We start from the raw sequence: 23,495 nt of genomic DNA, 5'->3' as shown, positions 1-23,495 counted from the left end.
ATACTGTTAGCAGTTTTCTCCTTTTGACCAGAGTTAAGTGGATCCTGCAGGAGTCTAGACTTCGGGATTTTGCCGGCGGTCTTCCCAGCGCAGGCCGGTCACTTTGTGCCGTGGTCTCTACATAGCTGTGGATATAGATACAGCAGAGCCGATACTGTAGAGGCAATGACAGCTCCTGGCAGGCGGCCAAACGTAGGGAAGTGTGTGTGTGTGTGTGTGTGTGTGTGTGTGTGCGTGGAGGTGGTGGAGGGGGGGGGGGGATACAATCAGCTGAGGCAGAAATAGGCCAAATGGTGACTGTACGGTTCAAAGAGTTCGCCTGTCCTCTCTAGTTGCTCCGTGAGTGGAGCTTTTTTCCCCCCTCGTCTCTTCTCCTGCTGTTATCCAGCAAAATTATTCGCTGGACATAAATTGTATTTTATTTATTCATCTGGATATTTCACTTCTCGTACTGTGTCCTGTAGAGTAAATCTAAAAAAAAAAAAGTCTTGAGGGACACAACAGTTCCCACAATGAGCACAAGCACTTGGCGACCCATGATAATTAATGGCAATATACTTATTACTATTCAATACTTCCAATAGGTCCTGTTCTCTCCTGATTTAATTTACCACGTGGGATTTATTCTCTCCTGTTGTATCAATGCAATGTCGCTAATGTCACGTTTTATACGCTGTGACATTTAAGTTTAAACGGAAACAACGACACGTCTGTTTGAATCCGACTTCGCTTTAATTTTAAGCCCCCCCCCTGCGAAAAATCTATTAAATATTCAGTTACTTAATAACCAGTTAAGATTTACTCAGTTTATTATCATCTTCTAAACGTCTCTAACCTTGGAGGAAATTAAACTTTAATGATCTGCGTTAAACTGTGCCACGAGCAGCAGTTATGACAGAACATAGCGGGTGAGACAGCCTCAGTTTCTTCTTTTTCGCTGGATGTGCTGTTTGATGTGCAAGGAGCTGATTTATCCACTTCAAGCAAACTGATGGAAACATCCCCAGTTTACATAGAATTTTATGCAACATTTCAAAGGTTTGTGTAAATCTGAAAGTGGGTGACAGTTTGACAGAAACCTCTGTATCGGTGGCGTGCGCCGCAGTCATGCTGGGTGCACTCATTATGTCTTGCTCCTCTTTACGTCTTTTGGTTCAACCCACAGAGACGTCTTTGAATATTTTAGCGGACATCTAATGCTCTTTTCTTCTGAACTTTCTCGGGCTGCATTTACACGAAGCTCCCTTTAAAAACAGTTTGTCCGGCAAACTGGTTTTGGGTCAGTTCATACAGACATAATAACTGAGTTAAAAGGAAGCTGGGTTGTTCTGCACACTGAGCGCCTCGGGCAACGTGTTCCAACAGTGTTGTCAGTGCAACGATAGAAATGTTTCCCTGTATTAGTTGTGCTGTCTGCGGCGTTCTCACACACTGTCATAATCACTGAACACTTATAATTTGCAGTTTTTTTTCTATGCGTGTTGGATGTTACGCAACGGTTTATTCAACAGCCTGAATTAAAACCACGACTCTCAAGACTTCAAAGTTACGAATGCTTAAATCTCAGTCCTGCCTCGTTTTGGCGAAAACCCGGGGTTACTGACGGAAATAGAAAGTTTGTTTTTTCCCACAGAGTTTTGTGTGAAATGGATGAATTAAGGCAACGGGTCGAAGAGGAAGCTCATTTTTTTTAACCTATTCATCACAGACAGTAGAGAGATGACAGGGAACAAGGGAGAGAGGGACACGCAGCAAAGAGATGCAACGATTCACAGGCAGTGTTTCAATCTATAAAATGCAACCTACACAAATTATGGAAACTAGAAGGGCTCTGCTGTTTCAGCTCGCCATACTCTAATTTGACCTGCAACTGTTTTAATATACTGCAGTTCTCATAGTAACATATCTAACTTGGTGTTTGCGATTTACCTGCATGTGTACCCCGGCCAATCGCCACAGATTCCACAAATTCTGGCAGAGAAAGTGAAATTTAATTTGGATTATTTCCTGACTCATATCACATCCTTCCACCAAAATTGGTGGTAATCTGCCAGGTAACGGTTGTAATCCTGCAAACTAACAGACAAACAAAAATGAAAACAAAACCTTCTCGGTAATAAATCAGTATTTTTCCTGCATGTTAACACAGCCAGTGGGTAATAATCAAATGAAACACACAACCTGCACAACACAAGTGTGATACAGTCACTGAAGAGCTGCACATCAATACACCCCGTACCCCCAAACCTCCAGAAAAAATCCTCTGGAGATTGTCCAAAAAGCCTGTTTACTCCTGGATTGAAGTGCTGTTCCCTGCGACCGCCTGTATTAGTATTCTGTGGCCACTTGCTTGTTTTGAACAGTTATAACACAATATCCATGCTTCGCTTTTATGTCGCACCTCCCAGTGGAATTAGTAGCATAAAAGCAATCCTTGTGTGTCCTGGCTACTTCCAGATGGCTTTGGGAGTGCTTTTATCTTCTCCCTCTGCCTCGCTCGCTCTGTCTCCTTTCACTTTCTCTTGCTTTCTTTCTTCCCCCCACATGAAAGTGCCGTCGGCAGATCTTTGCTTAGCCGGGTTCATTCTCTCTTCATCCGAAAATATAAAAGTTTCAAAGAGCATTTCATGAGGGAGCTCTTCCATAAATGGGATTCATAGCTTTCTAATCTGCGCTGCGAAATTGATCTAAAAAGTTTCCCAGAGCTATTGGCCAACTTACATAATGCAATAAAAGGTTGTGCCTGAGAGAATATTTACTTTTATTACCATTTGTGTCACAAACAACCCCCCCCCCCCCCCCCCACACACACACACACACACACTCTGTTCTCCCATTGGGGACCGTCACAGAATCGAGATCCCTGGCATCGTGACATTTCATTCAGCTTTGCAAACATGTTTTACTTTGTTCGATTAAACTGTCAAAAGATTTGGAGGAAGTTTTGGATGATATTTAATTATAAAGAAGTTATTCCTCAAGAAAAGCCAGATTTAAAAGATGTGTTGTCTGGAGCAGGGTAATAATCCAACCACCGGACAGGACATGTGAGCAGAGAAGTGTGAGACTCCCTACGCGCTTATAAAACCTTCCTAATTACACACACTGCCACGACACAATGGAGGAGCTGTCAAATCTGATTGGCTGAATTCCATTTCTGCCAATGTCACGGCATACCAGGGGCTCATTACAGCAACTGCGACAAGCATAGTGAAAATCTAATAGCCGGTGTGACTGCGTGACACAGTTACACGCAACAATGTTTTACTGTTGGGGCACAATGCTGGAGGGAAGAAAAAAAAAATCTGAGGCATGAACAAGTTTTTTACTTTTCTGTCACACGCCGTCTCTCCCGTGAAATGACTCTTACTTCACTTCCAGGTGTGACTCCCTGTCGAGCTCGGGAGCAGATGACAGGAACAATGCGCGGCGAAGGATCATCAGAGGAGGCTGTGATTCGGCGCGACAGTGAGTGTTCAGGCAGCTGACAGCTACAGAATTTCATCTGCGCTCGCAGCCGACGGGACAGTTTACAAGACGCACCACCCTCAGACAGGCAGCACATTTCACGCTCGGATGTTAGCGCGCAGGGCGAGAGGTCGGTGGCACTCGACATGACGATATGATATTCAGATGAATCACTGTGTTCAGCTGTTTGAGCCACACACGAGATACACTTGTAAAATTTAATGCACACATGAATTTTGTTTCTTGTGTATGTTTTGGTAAGTTTAACTAAATAATAAAGAAAACAGCAATAAATACTCAGTGTAAATAAATAAAGTATCTTCAAAACATAATGCACTTTCTAACTGTATAAATAAATAAGTATGAAATCACAGAAATGTACGATGACCTCGCAGCCGACAACTAGCAAACATTTCCTCCGAGTCCAGTGACGAGCGGAAGGTTTTCTGTTATTTGTAAAACTTTTACTTTAGCTTAACAAGAAGCTGCACATGAAACTCGTGCGACAGGTTGATCTTCTAACCATTTAAGCAAGATGGTAGAAATCGACCATCGACTGTACACAACTGCATTCTGGGATACATTTGACAATTACAGACAGTAATGATCGGGTTGAATGTGGGCGGAGCCGAACGGCAAACTGGGAATCGCTTGAGGTCGCCAATGTTCTTCTCCTAATGATATAGGTGTAACTGGTCCCACCCGAACAGGTTCAGCAGAACAAACAGGTGAAATGTACAGTTACAGTTGTTCACACCCACACCGGAAACCTCCGAGCCCCCAGGAGGGAGAACACCCGAGGGGGCGGGGACCACGGTCTGAACGTTATAGAGTCATTCACGTTCTTTGACTCTATCTCCGTCCTCACTGTCGACATTGCGTGGATATTGAGCTGCGCAGAATGAGACGTAACAGTGGCGCCATAACGTGTCATTACACACAAGCTGCGTACAAAGAAAATCTGTGTTATTCCGTCCAGTAAAATGTCACACCAGTTCTGCATTCTGTGTGTGTGTGTGTGTGTGTGTGTGTGTAGGTTTTACTGTGAAGCTCAATGCATGCACACACACGCTCACTCACTCACACACACACACACACACTCACTCACTCACACAAAGCAACACAAATCCATACTAGCCACAGGCTCCTCTCCAATCTATTTTCTGCTCAGCTGGTTTTAAATGAAGTTATTATGACTCATTAAAATGCCCACAAGCTTGTGGAAGTCGGCCAATTACGATTTAAATTTAGCCTCCCTCTCTCACAACCTTATCTCCCCCCAGTGCTACCTACCTCTCATCCCTGCCACGGAGTTTTTTTTTCTATTTTTCCTACTTTATTACTTTTTACTTTAAGAAAACCTTTAATGACCCCCATCCCCCCCCCCCCCAAGTTGCCTCCACACGCATGTAGGCCGACTTTGACACAACATGCAAGAAGTGAGATAAGGTCACCAAACCTCAATGATCTGCGTAAATAGTTTTGCACGGAATAATTACATATCAGAGAGAAACACGGAAAATACGAGAAGAAGAATCAAACAGAGCGTATATCGACATGTGCAGCCCAGATACGAATAGCAGCACCTCCTCCGAATGTGGCAAACACCACTAATTACAACACAGAACTGCACCACTGGACCTTACCAGTACCACATGTACACACACTTTTCAGTCTTTACGTAACTGTGCTCTCTAACTGTAATTGCTGAGGGACAAGTTTTCTTTAGTAAGCTATGATTTGACATGGTTTTCTTTTTTTAAAATCACAATTCGCAATTAAGTTTCCTCATTATGCCGTGTTCAAATCGCCATGCATTCCAGGACGGATGGTTTTCAAACATTTAACGTATACCGATGGATGGGAAATTCAAGAAAAACGGAAAACTAGCAGCTACCAACACATTACTCTGCCTTAACTGCACAAGTTACAGGTTTCTAACCCTGTTTGTTTCCAGTCTCGTTTACATACACACATCCCCCCCCGACCGACACATGGAGAGGAATAAAAACATCCTCTCCTCGGTGAAGGTTATAAAGTTCTGATCATTTTCATCCTCATCACTGACTTGGTGATTCCTGAACGTCTTAACAACTGAGCTTTTTTTTACTGATTAAATAATTGTGGTGGACGTCTCCTCCCCTCCTGTCGTGTGAAAACCACGAGACAGACTGAAGGAGCCTTTGCCAAAAAAAAAAAAAAGACGATCCCAGAATACCTGGAGACGAGACCGAGCAATTCCACCTGATCCCGTTTCATCCCCCGTGAGCCACGTTCACTATTCGGCTGGTAAGAGCTCCCACAAACACACAAACACACACACACACAACCTGATTTAACGTCACACTCTGGAGCAAACAAATGTCTGCAGCCCGTGCATCTTCTCCCTCCATTCGGGTTAATAGTAAGCAGTGTGTTTGTGCGTGCACAGCTCACCATGTTTGTGTGTTAGTGAGACTGTCTGCGCTTGATTTGTGTGTACATGTGTGTTTATGACCGTGTGCGTTCTACAGTATCATTTGAATTTCCAGGAGAGCAAATTAATTGGAAGCCTTTTGCAATAATTGACTTTTACCACAAACACACACACACACACACACACGCAGGCATTAGGCACACACAGCGAGCACTCACATCTCTCTCGCTCAGACACACATGCTGCTCGCTGACAACAAAGCTGCAAGGAGGAGGGAGGGATGATGAAGCGAATCCAAAATTCAATCGACTGTGTTCTTGTTTTGAGCAGAAGGCACACAGTGTACTGTACTGTGAGAGGCCATAAAACTCTCACTCTCCACCGAAAAAGAAAAAAGAAACAGCCTTTGGTAGAGACACTGACGTTTCAGCAATCACCCTCCATCAAAACACTTTGTCTCGCATACAAAAATAAGACTTGGCAGCAGAGCTGAATACCAAATCAGGCCCATTAAGGGAGCACAGGGGCACTCGCTACTTAGCAACCGAAAGGATTTAAAGCTGCAATATCCCTGTAATAAAAAGAATAGGATCAAGTCTTCCTGCTTTTTTTTTTTCCTGCTCGTCTGAAAATAGAGAGGGCTGAAAAGTCAACTATGAGATTCCCCGTCCAACTTTTTGATCGACAAGCTTTATGAGTCACCAGCGCCGCGGGTAAAAGAAAAAGATGGGAGCCGCTGCGGTAATCTGACCACAAACGAATCTGCCCGAGCTGCTTGTTTGACAAAAGGTGATTACTGGCGGGATTATTTTTAGGCAGTCGTGCTCGGAGGCAGGGTTCATCTTATTCACATCTTAAAAATGAAAGTCAAGATCGTAAACTGTGTTGATCCGTAACTTATTCAACTTATTCTGAAGTGAAGTCGTCACATTTCTGACTAGAATCGGATCAGAGCTGCATAACATCAACCTCTATGTATTGATCTTTACAATTTCACCTCATGATTATTTTTATTGATAGTATTTAAAAAGTTCTTTTCAATTTTAATTTTATTTTAATTCACATTTCAGCTTGTTTTTATTGGATTTTGTGTTTTTGTTGTTAATGTGCGGAAGTTAAATCGACTTATTTGTGTATATTTAACGAGAGGATATCGTATAAAAGCCAGAGCTCTATGTTGCAGTTGCAAATCCTCTATTGAATAATATTACAGATGAATAATAACATGCTCACTGATTCTTTTTCTCTTTACCTGTGTGTTCTGGCTGCCGTCGAACTGTTGCATCAATAAATAGACGCCACGTTCATTTTGAGAGCAATAAAAGCAGTTTCACTGACAAGTCGACCGACGGCATCAACTCGTCCCAAATCTGCATTTCACAAATCAAACAGAAAATAGAAAAGTCACTTCTGATAAAAACAAGTGAGGCGAGACCGTGTCTGACAGGATTCATAGAAAAAGTCTTATGTTACATTTCTGGGGCACAGGACTGAAATGAAAAGGGCTGGTCAAAGTTTTATTTGTTTACAGCAGTGACCAGAACAACAAGTTTATGTTTCACTGAACTAAGAGTCACAGGCTGAAATATCAGCAGCGCTGGATGCTCCAATATCAGGACGTGTTGATTCAATGAGGATTCATTCTATATGTGCACATTTCCAATAAATCAGCCCGTCTGAGCCGCTCCACTTGTTTACTCACTTTGTTGCAGTGGGTTTGTTGTGTTGTTCTTTCTGAGACCGTCTCTGAACGCATCAGTAAAATGTCCACGGTAAATACTTTCTATTGAAATACGCGCTGGTGCAGTTCATCGCGAAAAAGTAAATTTCACGGTGAGTTCAGACTCAAATTTGTTTATTTGCGTCACTGTGAATACAGTGTAGTGGTATATAAATATTATTTCTGAGAACAAAATGAACTGTGTTCATGGAGTTTACGATTAATCCTTAGCCTCGTATAACTTTGCCAATCACCCCCATGCATCCTCCATGTTAGCGGATTGGTCAAAGTACACATCAAACCCATGTTTTTTAAAGAGGTCGGTAATTTGTTGCTATAAAATGCGATAAAACATCATGACTGACGAAACCGCGGCTCCATCCTTTGCTGTTTACAAAGTTTAATTCAAGATGGCAGCGTTCGTATCCAGGATTATTTTGGCTCCACCTCTAGATTATGGGACTGAACGGAGACGTGTCGTCAATCTTTACATCCAGTCTCTACTTGGCACCTGTAAAGGTCATTTAACACCGAAAGTCTGATTTCGTTTGCCCTGCAGTGACCTGCAAATAAAAAACAGTGAGACAAGCCTTTGCTGGTAAGTGACACATTTCTCAGCAGCACGACTTTCAGTTCCACAGCCTTTTCCAGGAAGCTACAGGTGTCAGGTACAAGTCCATGCTGAGCAAAATGGCATTTCAGGCGACTGGACATGAGGTCTGAGTGTTCTTCCAGGCACTGAGCGGTCAACCTGGTCACGCAGCCCCAGAGAGGAGGATCATCCCTCACATATCACACTGGTTTTTTTTTTCGGCCCGGCTATTTTTATGTGTTATTTCTGTCAAAAACACAGCTTTTTCCAAGAACCTCGCAGCGCAGGTACACCGAGTTCTAGGTAAAAGAGCACAGCTGCTCCGAGCAACACGTTTCCAATGAAGTCACATTTGCTCAGGACAGAGGTCTAACAAGTCCACCCCCCCCCCCAGCACTCCCTCCACCGCTCCCTCTCTCTCTCTCTCTCTCTCTCTCTCTCTCTCTCTCTCTCTCTCTGCCGGAGAAATAAAAATATCAGACTGTGGCAGCAGCTCATGCTACAGTATTAGAAGTTGACCCCTGCCTTACGTCACCTCGCACTTGTCCTCAGCGCGCCCTCGTCTAATGTAACACAACCCAGCTGAGATTTGCGCGGTTGCATAATCCCATCGGTGCGCGGAGCGTTGAATCAACAGGTCAGGGTTAGTGTTATAAGGAGTGAAGGTGGGGGGGGGGGGCTTTAAGCTAATGTTGTGGTCGTTCTACTAGAGCGATAGCGACTGCTGTTGGGCTGCTCTGTTTGTCATCTTGTGTTAATGCACCCGGGCAAAGAGCAGTGATGTATATGTGAGTGTGCTCGTGCGAGCGTGACAGGAACATCAGCTGTGGTTAAAAAATGTACACGCACACCGCTCAACACTTTGGGCCATAACATTTTTTTATTCTGAACTACTTCTTTTCCAGCTACTTGCTTTTAATAGCACATGTCCCCCCCCCCGCCCCCCCACCCCTCCCTTGAGTCTCCTGTCTCTCTTCTCTCACACACACACAGAGACACACACACACACACACACACACACACACACACACACACACACACACACACAGAGACACACACACACAGTCATAGTCAGACACACACACATTTAGGAATTTGCGGCCTGGAAGGCAGTCAAGTTTCATTAATTTCTGGGTTTGGGTACAGTACAGTGTGTTCCTGGACTCACATCTGCAAGCGATCATAAATGCTGGAATGCTGGCAGAACATCCAGACCTGCCGGCACAAATATGTCGTCATCACTGTGAGGGAAGAGCCGGCACGCGGCCAAAACATCCGACCAGCCGACAGCCAAACAGCCGAACAAACGCCACGGAGATGGGAGCTGCAGACAAAGAGCGACGGGGGGAATAAAGCAAAACCCTCCCGCCTCGTCGTGCTCATATCCAGATTCTTTGCATTTCTTCTCATCTAAACACGCCGGACGTGTTCGTGGGTATTTTGCTCCCATGCTCAGATTTGGATCAGTTTGGAACAACGCTTTTAAATTTAGTGCAGCCAGGACGAACATCTGGTCGGGAACAGCTGGGAAACAGGAGTTTTGGTTAACTCTGGCGCATTTACAACAATGTTAATAAGTGTGTACTTCTCAGTTCAAATCAACTATGGAATAAGGGTTAAAACATAAACTGGGCATGAAGTGCCCACACACTTGGATTAAAGAGCATTTCTCTGTATATAGCACAATTTTCTATATTTAAAATCTACTTAGGTTGGGAGGTTCTCAACTTTAAAGGGGTCATGGGGGTAAAAATGACAATTTAATGTCCGGGATCTTTTTTTAAATACGACCACTGGGGCGGCGCCATCGTCAGAAATCTTCCATTTCTACACAGAGCGGAGCCATCAACTGCAGTTTGTCGAAAAATTATAATTCCCTTGCATGGTCAGATACACTGTCCTAAAAAAACCTCCCTCTGTAAATACACAGTACTGGATGTGCTGTCTGACTAAGGTACAAACCAAACACAGGCATACCGAACTGATGAGGCCTGTGTGACACAGCATCACACTGTGCCAGCACATGACCCAGAGGCTGAGAGGTTTTCATATAAAGTCCTGTTTCCATCAATAATCTGTGATTGAGTTTCTTAGGTTGATGGTTAAAGATCAACTAGTGCCCACAACTACAAAGCTCATTATGTTTCGTGCCGATTATTGTGTGGCGACGTTTCAATTCTCCAGTGAGAAGAAATCTCCGAAAGCTTCTCACTTGGAAAACTTTTATTAAAAGTTTGAATAAAATATATAAAGTCAGCTATAGAGCAGGAAATGAACAAAACGAAATATCCTCACCAAGTAGTTTAGACACACTTAGGTTTTTTTTGCCCCCTGGACATGAACTTACTAATGTTTCTCATCGTTTAAAACACTTTTTGGGTCCTTATACAACAGACTAAGAATATCCTATTTATTGTTCCTTTGTATCAAGGGAAGAATTTTGCTTTTGGAGCTTAAAACGGTATCTGTCTCAGCCGTTGCTTAGCTTAAGGGATAATAAGAGATGGGGAAGAAGAAGAAGGATATTGAAACACAGTGGATGGTGGTAATGTACCTTTGCGTTGCCATACACTAAGAAAAACAAAGGAAGAAGAACAAATTGCTTATTCTTCCAGTAATGAAGTCACTGTGTTATGATTACCAAGATGTTTTGTATTTCCTTCACTATTTATTTATAGATCGATATTTTTCTCCCTTCCTGTGAGTGTCTAACTTTTCTCTCCCGTTCTTACTCTGTTCTCTTGTTTGTCGTTGTTTTTTCTACCTGTTGTGTTCCGTATCTTTGTCCCTTGCACTGTTCTGTTTTCCATTTCTGAGTGTTTGGGCGATTAAGCCTCTCAAGATGGATCATCCCATGACAATACATTTCTGCACAATTAATGCCACATTTTTATTTCTTGTGACTTTTTGATAAACTCTGGATGGAGAATTTCCAGTTAAATCTCAGATGTTATTAATCATAATAACCAACTATTGTGAAAAGGAAAAAAAAGTGAATAAAGACGAGTGGATGGTAAAACCCACATCTTTGGTTTCCCAGTTCCCAAGTGACACAATGCGACGCCTGTTGCTTCCTTCATATATCATCACATTGAGGCCTTGAGTGAGAAGCTTATCCTGCAACTGGTTAGAAACAGAAAATCTCCCACTATCACACACACACACACGCTTAGCTGTCTAATCCAACAACTCTTTACGATGTGTACATACTGTAAACAGAGGATTAACGCTCTTAAACTATAAAGACAGCGCGATGAAAAGTTGGAGGCTGCACGAGATGATGATCTCTGTCTACTCTGGTCTCATTAGACGATCAGATTTTCTTTAACTTTGCTCAGGTGTCAAAAAGATTTAGACGTCGATTTAGCGCTTAAAAATGTGCTTATGAGTGCATCTTAAGAAGTTTTTCTTTTTGTCAAATATAAAACAAATTAAAATAAAACCACATTTTCAAGTGTTAAAGCAGCCCTGCAGGAGCTTTCTGTGAAGAACAAACAGACCTGGATGAAATATGATTGAAATCAAGCTCAAAGAATCAGATCAGAAATCAAACACGAGCTTTAGATACTCGACAATCTGTGATGCTCAACAAAAAAAAAAAGCACCGTGGCCCGAGCTTTGATTGAATCCAAAATGATTGTGGTTACTATTGGATTTTATTGTCGTATAATTTGGTCTAGGTTCACAAATTGCTGCCATTATTGTTCACCTGTGGCGTGAAACTGCTGCTATCATTTAAGGACAAACAACATCTAAGACCTCAGAGGCAAAGGGGCTGAGTCACCGCGCTCTCCGCCGTGCACGAACCCCCTGTCTGCAGGATCTGGCTCTGCCAACGCTGTCAAACGTTAAACGTCAGGAAGGGATTTAAAAAAATAAAAAAAAACAATTGGGAGAGAAGGACTGAGACAGAATGAGACAGGAGAGAGAGAGAGAGAGAGAGAGAGAGAGAGAGAGAGAGGGGGGAAAAATAAATAGCTGGCACAAGGTAGACTGTACATACTGTACCCTCAGTGGTGGCAGGCAGCCCAGAGTGGCGAGCCGCCAAGTGCTCTGTACAACAAGCACAGCGGCAGACAGACAGACAGACAGACAGACGGACAGAGACAGACAGGCAGGAAGACAGACAGACAGAGAGTGAGAGACAGAGTGGAAAGCAGAGGGGAGGGTGGAGAGAGCGACAGCGCCTGAAACGCTCCACATCCACGACACGCTGCGCATACCAAAGAGCCTCTCCACTCTCTCGCTTCATCTCCCCAATATTCTGTCTTTTCTGAAGCGAGCTGAAGGATGATGGCGGCGGCAGAGGAGGAGGAGGAGGAGGAAGTGTGGGGAAGGAGAGGGGGGGGGGGAGCTGAGGTTGAGGGGTTTTGGGACTCGGTGGAGTGTCATCATTACAGAGAGCGAGAGAGAGAGAGCGATAAAAATCGAGACGCGGCATCAGACCGAGAAAAGCCTTGAAAGTCAAACGGCGGAGGCGGAGGTGGAGGAGAAAAAGTGCAAAAAAAGAAAAAAGAAAAAGAGACAGACAACAAAAACTATCAAAGAGGCTTTGCCTCAGTTGCTGTCTCTTCCCTAACCGTCGCTCCGTCTCGACAGAAGCGCTCGTCTTGCCTTTTACGCCAGACCAAAGCGCCGATGAATCAACACTGATGTGTGTAACAGTACAGGTTGAAGTCGTGCATCAAGGCGGCCCCGCTTGGAAAGAGGAGAGAAAAGAAAAAAGAAAGAAAAGTTTGTGCACTTGCTGCCACTGTTGCTAAAAATACACTGCCCACATCTTCCGCTCGGCTGCCGCTCTCAAGGTGGAGTACGTGGCTCTTCCTTTGGTTTGTGATGTTATTTTGTTTTTCCATTTGATCTCCCATCAACAGACTTTTCACCTCATGTCAGCGAGTACAAACTGTGAGTTGTTATTAACCTGTTGACATCACAGGAGGGCTTCAGACTGATCTGTTCAGGTGATGATTACCTCGCTGATGCGGTCGCAGCACTTCACGGAACACTGTGTTTATCTTCTGACTTCCAGTCGAATCTTTTTCTCATTTTTGCAAAATTCACAAGGTATTCAAACTCAAGAAGTCATTACCGAATCTCTCAGGCCTCAACAAACCCCGACGACACACAACCTCTCCTCCCTCGTCATGGTTTGGAGATTCAGTCTCTTTCTCCATCCTTTCATTCATTCACGTGTTCATTTCAGACTCTCACCTGAGCTGCCTCCTCCTCCTCCTCCTCCTCCACTCACCTGTTCATCTCTCGTCCTTCGTTAATACATCTAATACACACCCACTGTTTCCACTTCCTGTCTGCCAGCTTGTTTTGGTGCCATGTGTCGGTTCTTTCCCTGACTGTTATGATTCCCATTGTGTTTTTTGACCTTTCAAGTGTTTTGGGGGAGGTATGTACAAAATAAAAACCAGAGACTGTTTTAGTTTTACATCAGCCTCCTGAGTCCTTTTCCTGAGAACTGTGACATCACTAAAAGCCTTGTGCGCACTAGAGGATATTCAACTATTCACCGAATTTAAAAAACGTTAAAGAACAAAATGACAGATTTAACCGATTTTTAATCTTATAATTGTCAGAACGCACAAACTGGACGATTTGGCCTGAACGAAGGACCATGAGACATGAATGACTTAATTAAAATGCGACCAAATTTAATTTCCTTGAGTAAAATTCTGGATTTCTTTGGGTTTGAACATTGTTAGAAGATTTTTGGATGAAATCAACAAATGATAGGACAGAGGTAAGTTATTTTACATATGGAAGTAAAAACTATTTTCTATTTCATTTCTAGCCAACTGATATAAATGTTTGTTAAATGATAAAACTGCTTAAAACTCAATGTTTGGATGATTTAAAAAGTTGCCTGAATGAGTATTAGTATGGGGACATAAAGATACGATGCACCAGTAAGTACTGCTTACAAGTTTTACTATTAAAACTACGATGACTAATGCAGTGACAACATAAAGTTTGAGTTTCTGTCTGAGCATGGCTCTTTAAGGATAATCTGCACTGGAGCATGAAGAGTACTGGGCACACACAAACACACGCACACACACACACAGATACACACGCCAGGAACACGCAACAAGTGTCTGAGTCAACCAGATTACCTTGACTCACCCTCAGCTCCCACTTTGTCATAACTCCTGACTTTAAGACCAGTTTTGAATTCATGCTCACTCCAGCCGCTGAACTGTGCAGCAGCGCGAAGTGACACCAACAAGGGAAACACAACATGTGCCGAAGACGCGCAAACTACTACAGAGAGAGAGAGAGAGACAGACCAATCTCCATAACAATCACCATCCCATTTGTTCCTGTGACGGAGCTCTCTCTCCTCGCTGCTTTGACAAGTGAGCGAGGAGGGTGTGTGTGTGTGTGTGTGTGTGTGTGTGTGTGTGTGTGTGTGCGCTTGCAGCAGGGGCTGTGAAAACGGGGTGTAATTTTAAAATAAACAGTGAATATTTCCTTGGAGCAAGTTTTGTTTTTGACACGCTGAGCTGCGGTGCTGAGCCAATTCACTGGCCCAGCGTGCGTCTGTCATTCATCTTTGTCACAACATAGCGGGAGCGTCGGCATCCATCGCAGTTCATTGTTTAAAATTTGGTGAGATACAAACAAACAAATGATCTTGGCAATTATTGCTTTCCGTCTACTGAGAGTGGTTGGCAAAAAGGGGGGTGGTGGTGGGTGGTGGTGGGGGGGTGGTGTTGCTGGTAGTATTCTCGCGGTAACGCCAAGTAGACAATTCTGACCACTTAGTGCGACCACTGGAAAACATACAGGGGACCAAGCAGAACAGAGCCAACGACAACACATGGATTTGGGATTGTGTGTGTCTGTGTGTGTGTCTGTGTGTGTCTGTGTGCATGTGTGTGTGCAGGAGGGCTTCCCTCAGAGGTCCCATGGCTTTTACAGTGTCTCAATAAACCATCTGCACTTAGGGCCTTAGGACTGAGGAGCTCTTTGCTGCCTATAAAAAGCGGCCCATGCCATTAAAGCGGCGCTGCACTAAGTAGGCTCAGTGCACAGGGACTGCTGGCACGCGTATGTGTGTGTGTGTGTGTGTGTGTTTTGGGGGGTGGGTGTAACAGTGTCAGGCTGGACCAATCAATGCGTCCAGTGTTTTCTGACTTGCACTGACTCTTGGACCTCTAATGTCACGGAGGTGTAGAATGACAGGATGATGATGTGCAGGCACCTCTCGGGGTAAGTTTCCCAGAGCTGCTCAGATTTACTGGGCTGAACAGTTACTTAATCCACAAATCACCGAAAGTGGGTTACGCTCCACATTCGCATATTCAAAAAAGCAGCGTGTGTTTATAGTGAGATAAAGCACATGTGAGGTAACTTATCCCTTTATTCTGCTCGCAGGCTGCAGCGTAAACAGTGTCGGCCCATTGTTGATACTTTCAATGAAATATAAAAGATCTATTTTCAGTACTTATGTACTGTGCTGTGTATTAATACTGCAGTAAATCAGTCTCATTCAGTGTGTGAATTAACCACATTTATGAGGAGTAAAGGCAGCAGTCGGGCTATTAGTGTGTAAATCTGCAAGACATTCACTCTCCTGTTAAAAAGACCATCCAAACTTAGCCCATTACCTTGCAAGCTTTACTAGTACTGACCGCACCAACACCCGGCTGCAGGGTTATCTTCTGTTTCCCATTCATGTAAATAAACGATCAAAGTGAAACTCTCAAGGACACGAAACTTAAATTCAGGGCTGCAGCTCCCGATGAGGAAGCAAGGTTGCATCCTTGAGGAGGAGATAAAATTGATAGAAAATGTAAGTGAACAAATAAGGAAACTATAACGGCACCACCACCACCACCACCACCAAGGCCAAACAATGGCGGATTCAACACTGTTTCGCATCAGCTCTGGAGTATTTTGACGATCGACAAAATGAGGAAAGAGTCAAAGAATTACCTGATTCTTCCCCGTTCACTTGATCGACACCCAAAAATGTAATGGACCCCCCCCCCCTCCCAGAGGTTTATATAAATTGGTTCAGTACTTTTTTTTTGATTCTATTGATGATTTAACAAACAAGGTCAGGAAACTTCCTCGGTGGATTAAAAAAAAAAGGAGATTCCCAAAATATATTGTTTTAAATGCAGAGTGATTTGAAAAGTCATTTAACTTAACATAAGTTATTCTGGAAACTGTGGCCAAATGAATGGCAACAAGTTGGAAAGTTGTCATAAGAAATAATTGGGTTCAAACCATTGGTTGGCCCTTTAATGAGCAGCTCTCTCACCTCTGACCTCCATTAGTTTCTACAGAATTTCCAGCAAAGTTTTAAAAGACTCATATTCTCAAAATTTGGATTCATCTCTGTCTTCTTTGAAAATAGCACTTTGCTGTTTAATGCTTCAGTGACAGTAAGGAAATATCAATTATTTCCATCAATCAATTCACTAAAATCACCAGGAAACAGGGGGTAATGTTTTTCTATATGATGGTCTGGGGTTTAGTGATTTGGGTTAGTTAGATTTCTTTACCTGAATGAGACAGCAAATGCATCCGTAGACGGAGGCTGTCGAGGAAGCTCTTCCCACACAGCTCACAGCCGTAGGTCTTCATTCCACTGTGCATCTTCCTGTTGACAAAGAGCAAAACAAACACATTACTGTCTGGACTCTGCTGGTTAGAAAGTCACTGTTGTGCGTGCATATCGCTGAAAACAGATATTCGTGTCTGTAGCGAAGTGGCGTTTTCACAGATGCATAACTGATGACTTTGAGCACGGCTAAAGGTTTGGCCTTTTGCAGTTTCGGGGGGGTGGGGGTGGGGGGCTGTCACACTTCATAAATCATAACATCAGCACATAACAATAACCATCAGTGCAACAAGCCGTCCAACCACCGCACATATTCTTCTGCAGGGAGCAGCAGACGGTGACTGGGTGCTGTAAATCACAAGATGCTATTCAAGCAGAGGCTTTGTTGGCTCCCTACAGCTCAAGTGCTGCAGACGGATAAGATGCTAAATAGAGAACACACAGGGCAGCTATTTAGTGTATGAACTACTTATGGGGCAGTTTTTGACTTAACAGAAGATAATGTGTAGCTGGAAGCAAAATCAGGTCTTCTATTGAAATGTCTTTTTACAAACAGTCATGAGGATGTAACACAGTTCAAACGCTCCAGCTCAGACAAGGCTAAGGGTCAATATTTGATTAGGTGGCAAAGGCCTTGAAGGTTGGGTAACGAAATAACATCTGACAACATAAAGTCTGCCCTCACAACTCTCTCTGTTACAAAATCCCCAAAGACCCCACGGCTTATTACAAAGCATATTATTCTTGAGAGGTATCTGAAAGTGCTCTAAAGCAATTAAGGTGACACGAATTGCCAAACAACTGCCTCAGTGCCCTAAGCCTCCCGAGAACTTCAAATAGAGAGGTACCAAAAGGCTCACGCATTCAAGACTGAAATGATTCATTGTTAAAGTTGGTGCAGATTTGATGCAATCAATGAAAGTTTGCTCTAACATATTTTTTAATTGATGTCCGAAATTGATAAAACTGGTCAATATGAGCCTCTCAAAGAGAAACTGTATCTGCATTTATGTTTCCAAATATTTGGAGAGAGAACTGTAAAAATATCAAGTCACAATTACATTTCTCTGGTGAATTATTTTAACAATTGGTTAAAACAAAAAAACAAGGTTTTGGTTTGATGAGCATGTTTCCAGAATCAAGTCGACTGTCTTAATGCAAAGCTCGAAATATATATAAACCAGAAATGTTTAAGGAAATATGACAGATTCTATACTCCGGGTGCTTCTGGCAGACAAAACAAGACCACGTCAAACAGATGGATTGTATGGTCTCTGTCGACGAGTCAGGTGGCGCGGAGTGATCAGCCGAGTGCATTCTCAGGGAAACAATGCCCTTGATAAGGGATCCGCTCAACTTGGGCGAGATGACAGCCATCCATCTTAGTGTCTCTCAACAAAGCCGCAGAGGAGGAGGTGGTGCCACTCTCCCAAAACATGACTGATTGATGTCAGATGTCGAATGCAAATTGATTTACAGCTCTCTTTTGTGCCTCAGGAGGGGTAGCGAGAGACCGAGCGAGACTGAGACAGACAGAGAGACATTATATTGTCCTTTGGCAATGGCTGCATGAGTTATTAAGTCTAGTATGACTTAAGTGACAATTAATTGCTTTCATCTAAACATCTAAACCCTGCAAAGAAGAGGAGGACAAATCTGAAATGAGGAAATCATAATTGCACATTGTCGTGGTTCAAAATTCAGTGGAGAGACCCTGGAAATCAAAGTCAGAATAACGTCCCTTTGGCCACTGGAGAGTAATTACAAGGCCCTATAAGGATCAAATGCCCCCAAAAGGGATAAGAAGACACTTGAAAAAGCAAAACAGGAGCGAGTGGCTCAGAGAGACGGGGAACTCAAACTCTAAGACTGCGAGATATCAATCTGTGATGGGACAGAGCAGAGTCCTACATCATTTTAGTTCATTACATTTCCTGGTTTTCAACAACCAGCAGAGATACTCGAGCCTGATGAAAGGCAGGAACAACAGTACGCCATCAAACGCTGTATGCCAACGTGCTGCTCTTGGTTACACATATAGTAGAAAAGATCGATAGCAATTGCACCAGACTGATGCATGGCATTCTGGACTATTAGAGCAACTGCCAGTGGACAAAGTGCGATCCCTGCCACCTCTTCATTGGAACTCCCGCTCCGTGATTCGTGCAAAATAGCAGCAATCGAATGCTTTCACCTCCAAAGGACCAACGCCTGACCTTTACTGTTAGATACCAAAAAAAAAAACATCTTCATGTCATTTTGTCTTTGACGAGTCATCCGATAGGAATGAGCCAAATTCAGCCACACACGACGAAGTGGACGAAGCAAAGGAACAGAATTGATTTTTTTTTTTTTTTCCCCCTTCCCTTTAAGGATCATAGGTGATGTTCTCACAGACTTTCACTCTGATAAGGGGGAAAACTCACGCAAGTGGTAAACCACAACACAACACACACAGAGCACAAAGCCTTTCAGAGGCCCATTGTGTCCCTCCTCAATCTGACCATTGTGCCCCCCAGACAGAGCACTGATAAGGTACGGATGGACTTATTAAGGCCACTCGAACTGGAAGCAATGCCATGTATTTCCAGCGTACATGTAAGTGTTGATGAAGGGTGGTGTGTGTGTGTGTGTGAGTTGAATTCCACTGAAATAGCTCACACTATACACTGAAACAGCACATTACTTGATGTTCAACAGAATGGTACCAGCAGCTGTTCCAGTAATTTAGTCTGTAAAAGGACAGGTTTAGCACTCGAAGCACTGCTGGCATTGTCCATAGGGTAAGAAGCCATTCTCGTTTTAATGTATAGTATTTAAGAAAATATATAAAGTGGGTCAAATGACGACAGAATTAGCAACAGCAGCTAGTGTGGACCTTTGATTGCGGTGATATACAACTGTTCCAAGAGAGGCTCGACTCAGGTAACCAGACTTGTGATGGATAATGAGTCAGAATAAAGTACATTTATTTAACTGCAACTTAATGAGTCACATTTGATCATAGTTGATCCAGAACAGAGGTTCACACCATGATTGAAAGGTGAAAATAAAAATATGTCTAACTTGTTCCCTGGGGCGAGCGGGAGAGACACCAGACAGAAAACCAAGGTCACCTTCAAGATATGAATTTTTCAGAAAGTAATTTGCTGGTCTGAGGACGGAGAGGAAGCGACACCACAACCATGGTGCGCTCGCAGCTTCGGATTCCATAGAATGAAATGGTAATTAGAAACAAAAGGCATTTTGGGTGATTTATATCCCTCCAAATGATTTATGTGCTTAAGCGGAGCTAATAATATACTGTGATTCAGCTTCAACAAAGTTTAATGATATGTAAAAGGATACTAAAATATTGTCTCAGCTCAGTGATTTAGCTCAGAGAGACCTCGACACACACACGGCTTTCATGTTGCGCCTCTGAAATAGATTATGATGTGTGTGTTTGTGTGTTTCTTCGTGTGTGTGTGTGTGTGAGGTGGGTGGGAGCTTGGGGAGGGTGATTTGAAACAGACTGACTGTAGCCATTAAGGAAGTTCACATAAAACTCTCTCAGGCCATTTACTCAGTTAATAATCGACTTTGTCCAACAGTCACTTTTGACAACGGCAATAAATTTAAAATTTATGTCAACAAAACATATGCTGATCACCTCATGCAGCGTGCCTCCTCATAAAACACAGCCCAACCGAGGGCTGTGCGAGTGCATGTGTGTGTGTTTGAATTGTGAACGGATTGCAGGCCTGCGTTATTGAGCAGCAACAGCTTGTCGCGTGTAATTCACGATTTATTTTTTTTCTTCATCACTTAGCCGCTGGACTTGTTCAGCCATATTTCATAACCAACACATTTAGTGAAAACTGGCGCTTCCCACCTGTTCTTCTACTTGATGACAGTTTAAAATAAAAGTCAACATATAAAGTGATCTATGCTGTGATGACATGTTACAGCCACATATCACACAGAGAACTCATCTGATTTTGAGAATAAAGTGGTAATATTACAAGAAAAAAGTCAAATTTATGTAGTATATAGTGTATGACAAGGATGAAGTGCAAATATTTTGAGCTAAAGTCATACGCATCTTGTTAAGTTAAACTTTAGTTTCACAAATAACAAAATACGTAATCTATTGGCTCATCAGCACCTGAACACTATTAACTCAAGTCTCAGGAGTTTGAAAAGATTGTGCAACAAACTGTGTCTATTCAGGAAGAAAAACCAAACAGACTAAACTCTTTGGTCTCTTTTGTGGAGGAGGAAATGTTTGTTGTTTCAAAAGATTTTCTTTATTATCTTGTAATATAATGACTTTTTTTCTGATAAATTAGAATATTATTCTCAAAGAATTACAAATGTTTATCTTTCAAATCATGACTTTTATCATTAAATGATAATATTACAACAATATTCTCGAAATCTCTAAAAGTTTCCTTTTCTGAAATAAAAAAGATATCCTTGATATTTTGTTATTCTAAGTTGAGACTAAAGTAAATTTAACAAGAGGCTGCGTGACCGGTTGATCTGGTGACATTAACCCTATCAAGCCCTAAAATCAACACTTTATCCTTGTAATGCTGTGACTTTTTTTTCCCATAATACATTACAACTTTATTCTCAATAAAATAAGTAATATTGCGACTTTAATGCCCGATCTCAGATTTATCTTTTTGCCTTCAAGTGGCCCTAATGCTCTGTCGTGCTACAACAAATAAAATGACTGAAAATAACTCCAGAGTCCCTTGATGGCTTTGAGTCATCCAGATTTCACATGATTGGGCTTTGACACAGGCACTGGAACGACTGCCAAACCTCATTAAATCAAATGACTCTGCTTGAAACTCACGCTGATCAGCTCACATCAACATTTCATATCACCACATCTAAACTATTAGACGGAAAGGGAAAAGCCAAGCAGGGCCATGCTTGATGACTTGCACTTATTTCTCATTGCTTGCCCAGAATCTATTTCTCCCTCAGCAGCCCTGAGTGTTGCTCTCTATCCTTTCATCTTTTATTTTTCCATTTTTTTTTTTTTTTTTTTCCTCCTCTTCCATCCTCTCTGGTCCTGAGGGGAGCTATAAAACAACCTGAAACAATGTTCGTAAATAAAAGCTGTGGAGAAAGAGGAATGGAGGGTTAAGATGGAAAGAAGAAAACACTAAAAGATAAAGGGAGGCAATTGATAAGAGGTGGTAAATTGAGGAAAAGCTGCATGTGTATATGTGTGTGTGTGTGTGTGTGTGTGTGTGTCTTCATTATTTCTGTGGATCAGATGAAAAACAACTGATAATGGGAGAAAGCAGGGCCACTGAATAGAGCTCAGACGTAAGTAGCAGAGGGATGGCGAGCTCCTCGTTTCGCCATCTGAAACGTTTGGTGACGAGCGTTTCCCCCACGTTAGCTGTTAGCTGAGCATAAAGCACAAAATTATCTCTACTACTCTCTGTGAAGTGCCTCCCTCCAAAATGCAAGCTGACCAAATAAACCGTTTTTCATGTGATCGCTGAATAAAAGTAATTGTGTGGAATGCGGAATGAATCACTCTTTACAACAAACCCACTGATGGTGCTTCAGACCTCGAACTTTGCTCTCATCAACCACAACCGGCACAAAGCAACTGTTGAAATCATTCAATTTTCAGAGTACGGCAACTGAAACCAAGTTATAGATAAATTAAGAGATTAGCTGGGGACAAAACTGAGATAAAAAGGAAAAGGACTTAAATTCATCAGGTGGTGAGAAACACATCGGTGAATGAATGTTAATGTTCCCTGTGTCTGATGGATGTTAGCAGCTGGAAGGACTTTAAATTGCTAATCTTCAAATACAGCTTGAAATTCTGTTAAATTAGACAAATGTATTTTGTTGTTTATTTCCATTTATATAAATATCTGGAAACTTTAGAGCGAAGCAGAGGAATGATGTTGCTAAAAGACGCCTCTCTTTTATGTCCTCAGCAACTGTGACAGTAACTAAAGTATAAAGAATGTAATTAATTAATTGAATTAAAGCAGAAGAAGTGTTTTCATTTTAAGACATTAAATGTGTTTAGGTCTGATTGTGGTTCCTATTGTTCAACATTGTGGGTCAGAGCAATGCAAATTACTGGATTAATAAACCAGATTATTAATAAACTATACAATTCAAATATCCGCTTTAACCATCACTGTATGTATTTCATTAAGTATTGAAGTTACACACGGAGCTGTGATGTGAATCACTGAGGAAAATCACAAGGCAGCAACCGAGCATGGGAGGAGACATCCGCAGAAAACACTCCACAAACAAAGGTCAATAAAAAGACTTTCACAAATTATGAAGTGGGATAATGCACTCGAGAAGTAAGACCCTGACCAATGGTTCATCCATTTGGGGATAAAAGCACGGGGCGGACAAGGACCGCTCACACACACACACACACACGACTCCCTGTCACGGTGAACAAAGCCGAAATGATGCACGAGGCAATTCGGTGTCACTTTGGTGGCTGATCCTAATGTGGCCATAAGCGTCGGAGTGTCCCACCGCCACCTCTTATTTTGGTTATCTGACACAGAGAGACGGAGCTGGAAGGAACAAGGGACTTTTATTACCCCCCCCCCCCCCCCCAACGTGAATTTCCAGTCCATTAGGAGGCTGACCGTGTCACACAGAGACAGAGAGAGGGGGCGAGAGGGGAATCGCGGATGGTGGCGGATCATATTTGGATATA

The 23,495-nt window shown here is 42.7% G+C and overlaps 1 protein-coding gene across 4 annotated transcripts in view; it reads right to left on the bottom strand.

Moving 5' to 3' along the window:
* zbtb16a (zinc finger and BTB domain containing 16a) overlaps nucleotides 1–23,495 on the bottom strand; it is a 132,311-nt gene that overhangs the window by 65,016 nt on the left and 43,800 nt on the right. For all 4 annotated transcript variants that reach the window (XM_069539805.1, XM_069539808.1, XM_069539807.1 and 1 more), the window contains exon 3: nucleotides 16,722–16,819. In XM_069539805.1, coding sequence (XP_069395906.1) covers nucleotides 16,722–16,819 — 98 coding nt within the window. The remainder of the gene's footprint in view (nucleotides 1–16,721; nucleotides 16,820–23,495) is intronic.

The sequence above is a fragment of the Paralichthys olivaceus genome, chromosome 15 (genome assembly GCF_024713975.1).
Source record: "Paralichthys olivaceus isolate ysfri-2021 chromosome 15, ASM2471397v2, whole genome shotgun sequence".
NCBI lineage: Eukaryota > Metazoa > Chordata > Actinopteri > Pleuronectiformes > Paralichthyidae > Paralichthys > Paralichthys olivaceus.
Note: the sequence above shows the minus strand (reverse complement) of the source record. Positions and strands in the feature narration are given on the sequence as shown.